Source organism: Nannospalax galili, unplaced genomic scaffold (assembly GCF_000622305.1).
Source record: "Nannospalax galili isolate Female #2095 unplaced genomic scaffold, S.galili_v1.0 scaffold706, whole genome shotgun sequence".
Taxonomy (NCBI): Eukaryota; Metazoa; Chordata; class Mammalia; order Rodentia; family Spalacidae; genus Nannospalax; species Nannospalax galili.
Window position 1 is genome coordinate 675,334 of NW_008354694.1, and position 5,000 is coordinate 680,333.

General features: G+C 55.9%; 1 protein-coding gene across 2 annotated transcripts in view; it reads right to left on the bottom strand.

The window, feature by feature from the left end:
- The window catches only part of G3bp1 (G3BP stress granule assembly factor 1), a 32,603-nt gene extending 31,562 nt beyond the window's left edge, over positions 1-1,041 (bottom strand). Inside the window, exon 1 of one of the 2 annotated variants that reach the window (XM_008851862.3) lies at positions 893-1,041. Coding sequence is in view for 1 of the 2 variants with exons in the window: in XM_008851861.3 (XP_008850083.1) it covers positions 353-418 (66 nt within the window). In the remaining variant the exon portion in view is untranslated. Of the gene's footprint in view, positions 1-352; positions 434-892 lie in introns of those variants that run through there. The other variant, XM_008851861.3, reaches the window with a different exon arrangement.
- Positions 1,042-5,000: the final 3,959 nt, after the last annotated feature.

Consider the following 5,000-nt stretch of genomic DNA (forward strand, 5'->3'; position numbering starts at 1 on the left):
CAGAGGCTCACTTCCTGCAGGCGGGAATTTCCCATCATCACGCTGTGCGATTGCAGTATTTTCCTCTCTACTTTCCCCAGAAACAGCCCTGGAATGGAAGCACATCTACCACCTAGGTGCAGGAGTGCTGGAATGCGTGCAAGAAGAAAGCCCAAGTCCTTTTCTTTTGCCATTCCTGGCCCCATTTCCAACCCCTGGCTTCCCGGAACCCATCCTAGGCCCCCGCGGGTGCCTCCTGCAGAGGGTGAGGCTTGCACCCAGGTTCATGAGCTAGGTGGGCAACCGGAGCCACGCAGCCTGCATGCCAACACCTGTCCCTTCCCGGCTGTGCGCTTTGGTTCAAGTCACGCACCTCCGCGTCTCCGAGTCCACGGTACCTGACCCGGCCCAGGTGGTCGGTGGAACAGAAGCTCCTCATAAGAGTGCGGGCTCACACAGCCAGGGCTGTCCCTGCACCCGCGGGCGCCCTCGCTCCCGGGACGCACTTGCCCGCTTTGTAGGACTGCAAGATGCACCCGCGCTTCCTCCGGGTGGGAACCCGGCTGCAACCCCACGCGTGGCGGAAAATGCGCGTGGGACCTGCTGTCCGCATGACACCCACCCGGGCACCCACGAGATCGTCCCGGGAGCCAGCTCGCTCCCGCCGCGCGTGGCCGTTGGCTGCGGCTTCGCGCGCGCGCCGGGCCACCCGGCCACGCGCCCAGGGCGCAGAGCGCAGGGCGGGGAGGCCGCGCGCGCCGCCGGCCGTTGGGTGGGGGTTGGGGACGCGGATCGCGCGGCGGCGGCTGCTCCGGGCCTCCCGCTTCCCCCGCGAGGTCCGCCCCGGAGCTCCGGGCTGGTCCCTCTCCCCTCCCCTGGGCCCCAGCCCGCCCCGCCCTGCAGCCCGGCCTACCTGCGCGGATGAGCGGGAGAGGACCGGGCGCTGCTCCGGAGGACGACGATGACAGGGACCCCTCGCGCAAATACGGCCGCACACACGCGTGCTCGCCGCCCGGCTATATACCCGCGGCTCAGCCTAACTTGCTGCGCCCTGGCCGGGCCGGAGTAGGACCAATCGCTCCCGCAGCCTCCGAGCTCTTCGACAGCGATTGGATGGCAACCCGGGATGGAGGCGTGGCTCTTGATTGGCTTCCCCTTGCGCCTATGACTCTGGGAGGAGCGCGCTTCCTAGTGCCTGGATGGGCACGCACCGGCACCTACGACTGGAAGGGATGTGGAACTGAGGGTGGGAGGGCCTGTGAGCGATGCCCAGGCTAGCCAATAACTGCATGAGCCCTCTCTCATTGGTTCGCATCTCTTGCTCTGGGCGGAGAGCCTCGGTCCATGCAGGAGCGGTTGATCCACAAGGTGGGGCCCGTGTACTTTGGGGAAGTAAACCCCAAGCAACTAGGAGGTGGGCCCTGGGGGAGGCCAAGGAAGCCCCCAGCCAACCGCAACGCCGGATGGGGCTGATTGACACGGAGGGTTGGACCTCTCCAAAGACTGAGCCCCGGGGCCGCCGTGCCCGCCGGGGTGGAGAGGAGGTGTCCTAGCTGGGCGCTCGGTGCTCTTTTCTTTCTTTTCCTCGTAGATTGACTCTTGTCTCTGAGCACCCCGCTCCCTCCCTCCCTGCAGTGTTTGGTGCCCGGGATGCAAGTGACAAAGTTTCCCGAGTTTTTTCCCTCTTTGCATCAGAACTTTTTTTTTTTTTTGGTATGCGGTTCCGCGGAGTCCTTCCTGGCCCTTAGCATTAGTCAGCACTAACGCAGGGCCACTGTGGGAGAACGGCTGAGCTGCTGGGCCGGGGACTCCAAAGCGTCCGGGGGATAGAGGGCAGCCTCGCCGGCGTGTGGGAAAGCGCGCGTCCGGCCCAAGCTTCCCGCAGTGGGCCCTGGACGTCTCCGTGACGCTTTTGCTTGTCCTGGCTGCAGAGGTGCCCGGGGTGCTCCCCTCACCCTCCGGCCTGCGTGCCTCCCCGCGCGCAGCCAGTCACTCGCCTTGAAATGGGAATTTATCCAACTCCTGGGTGGACATGCCTAAGGCTACCCTCACTCCCTGCAGGGACCAAGTGGTACCCCAGACTGCCCCTGTCCAGCCCTCTGTTGGTCACCAGGAGCATTTTATATGGAAAGGGCAGTGGTTCCAACGGGTTAGAATAGTTCTCATTCCAAGCTTGTGACCCCCCCAGGGAGCGTTTCCCATTAATCTTGTGTTGGTGGTGGAGCATGGCGGCGCACGCCTATGACCTCTGGAGGTGGAGGCCGCAGGAAGATCACAGTTTCAAGGTTATCCTGGGCTACATTGCAAGTTCGAAACCATCCCGGGTTCATAAAACTTTGTATCTAAACAACCAACCAAACTTGGATTTGTTTGATACTTTTTTTCTCTCCTTTTTGAGACAGGGTCTGCCCCATGAGGCGGATGCTGGATGCTGGCCAGGATTTACCATGTAGACCACGCTGACCTCGAACTCGTGATCCTCTTGCCAGAGGATTACTGTCCTGGCAGGTGGAGACTACTTGCAAAAACAGGCCCAGAGGCCAGCCCAGCCCTTGCTGGAAAATGGGGACCCCAGCCGAGATTGGGACTCCTGGGGGGACGCGAGGAGCCAAGTCTAGTAGTGCCTTGTGCACCCGGGGCAGCCGTGCACACCCCACCCCCCACGGTCAGGATGCTCTGTAGGCAGGGGCCACGCAGGCTGCCAGACCAGCTAGGCATTCGGACTTCAGTCTGAGGGCGGTGGAGGGCCCCTGGAAGGTTTCCTAAAGGGTGGACCAAGAGGTTTGCCATTCATTTCTGGTTTTGCAGAAAATGTAACACTTGTATTCGGAGAACGTTAATGGATTTCTAACAGGTTTCTGGCTTTTGCCTTGTCTGGTGTTAAACCCATGATTGCCCTTTGCCTACTTCTGGCTTCTTTTCCTTTTCTTTTCTTTCCACTGTGTCGACAGGGCTGGCCTGGAACTCGCAGAGATCCACCTGCCTCTGCCTCAGAAGTGCTGGGATTAAAGGTGTGTGCCGCTAAACCCGGCCTTAAAATGTATTTTTAAAGGGAAAAATGTGTAGGGCCATCTCCTGCGTTGTGGGTAGCCTCTCAGGAGCCCAGCCTTAAGGAAAACTGACTCTTCCTGTTCAGCAGCCATCAGTGCCCATAGCCCCTCAGCCAGAGGTGCGGTTTCCTGGCCACCTCCCTCCTCCATGCTAGGGGGTTTTTTTGTCCCTCTTGGTCTTGTGCAGCTCTTGTGCATGCTGTCACAGCTGCAGTCAATTCATATGTGCAACTGCCCCGTTATGTCTGGAAACCGGTTTCCTTGTAGCCATCCACAAGCTCTGGCTCGAAGATCTTTCCACCCCATCCTCCCAGATGATCCCTAAGATTTTTCTGGCATGAGGGTAATATAGAGGTTCCATTTAGGGCTGAGCAGTCCACAGTCTCTTATCTATACATTGGCCAATTGTGGGTCTCTACTGAAAAATGAAACTTCTCTGATGAGGTTTGGGAGATGCACTGATTTAGGGGTGGCTTGTAGGACTCGAGGTTCTCAGGTGACAGGTTGGAGTTGTGGCAGGAACCTTCTACGCATCTTTATTAAACTCTGTAAACACAATATAGTGATAGTCATCGATGCGGTGTTTGTAACAGAGATAGAAAGCAAAGCCCAGAATCGGGATACATGCCTTTAATCCCAGCACTAGGGAGTCAGAGACAGGCAGATCTCTGTGCATTCCAGGCCAGCCTGGTCTACAAAGTAAGACCCTGCCCCCCACCCTACCCCCCCAAAAAAATACAGAAGCGAAGCAACCCAAGCATCTCACTACATAGGACAGACACAATGCCACAATGTGATACGCTTTCAGGGTACAGACAGGCAACCTCGAAGATGCTGGTGGAGCTACACATGCAGCTATAGATCCATCTTCACGAGACGGTGGTGGAGAGACAGAACCACAGAAAGATGGGACGTGTACACTGCAGTGTGTGGACGGGGACATCGTGGGGCCATCCTGAGGGCACCACGCTGGCTGGGCTACCCAGGCCCACAGATCCCTGAGTGCTCTCCCTGTGCGCACCCGGGAGATCAGCCATGAGTCATGAGAAACAGTTAATGATTGCTGACAGCACATGAACTTTGCCCAGTACAGTAGAGACGCCTAATTCTCAGTCTGTGTCTTTGCTACTGTATATTTTTATGTTTAAATTTTTGTTTATTTATTTTATGTGTGTGAGTGTTCTGCCTGCATATAAATATACCACATGTATACAGTACCCACAAAGGCCAGAAGAGGCTGTTAGATCCCAGAACTGCAGTTTAGTTGTTAGGGGCCATGTGGGTGCTGGGAACTGAACTCAGTTCCTCTGCAAGAGCACCCAGTGCTCTTAACTGCTGTGCCAACTCTCCAGCCCCTTGCTTTGTTTCGTTTTTTGAGAGAGATCTTGTGTTACCCAGGCTGGCCTCAAACACACTATACAGCCAAGGTTGGCCTTGACCTTCTGATCCTCCTGCCTCAACCTTCCAAGTGCTAAGAGTGGCATTCATCACCATGCTCGGCTTATGATTATTTAAAACTTATTCCATTTTATCGGGGGGTATGCCATGGCCCACTTACGGAAGTAAGAGAACAACTTACAGTGGTCTGTTCTCTTCCACATGTGGGTCCTGGGAATCAAACTCAGGGTGTCACTGTCTCACCGAACCATGATTTGATTTATTTATTATTTTTAGTTTTTGCATATGAGTTTTTGCCTGCATGTGTGTAAATGCACCCATGTCCTGCAATGCCAGTGGAGGTAAGAAAAGGGTATCAGATTTCCCTAGAACTGGAATTACAGAGTGTTGTTAGCCTCTAGGTGGGTGCTGAGAATTGAACCCGGGTCCTTTGCAAGAGCAGCCAGTGCTCTTAACCACTAAGCCGTCTCTCCATCCTGCCAACCATGATCTTTTTTTAAAAAAATATTTTTTATTTTTTTTATTTTTTGTTTTTTTGAGACAAGGTCTCCTTGGAGCCCCAGCTTTCCTGGA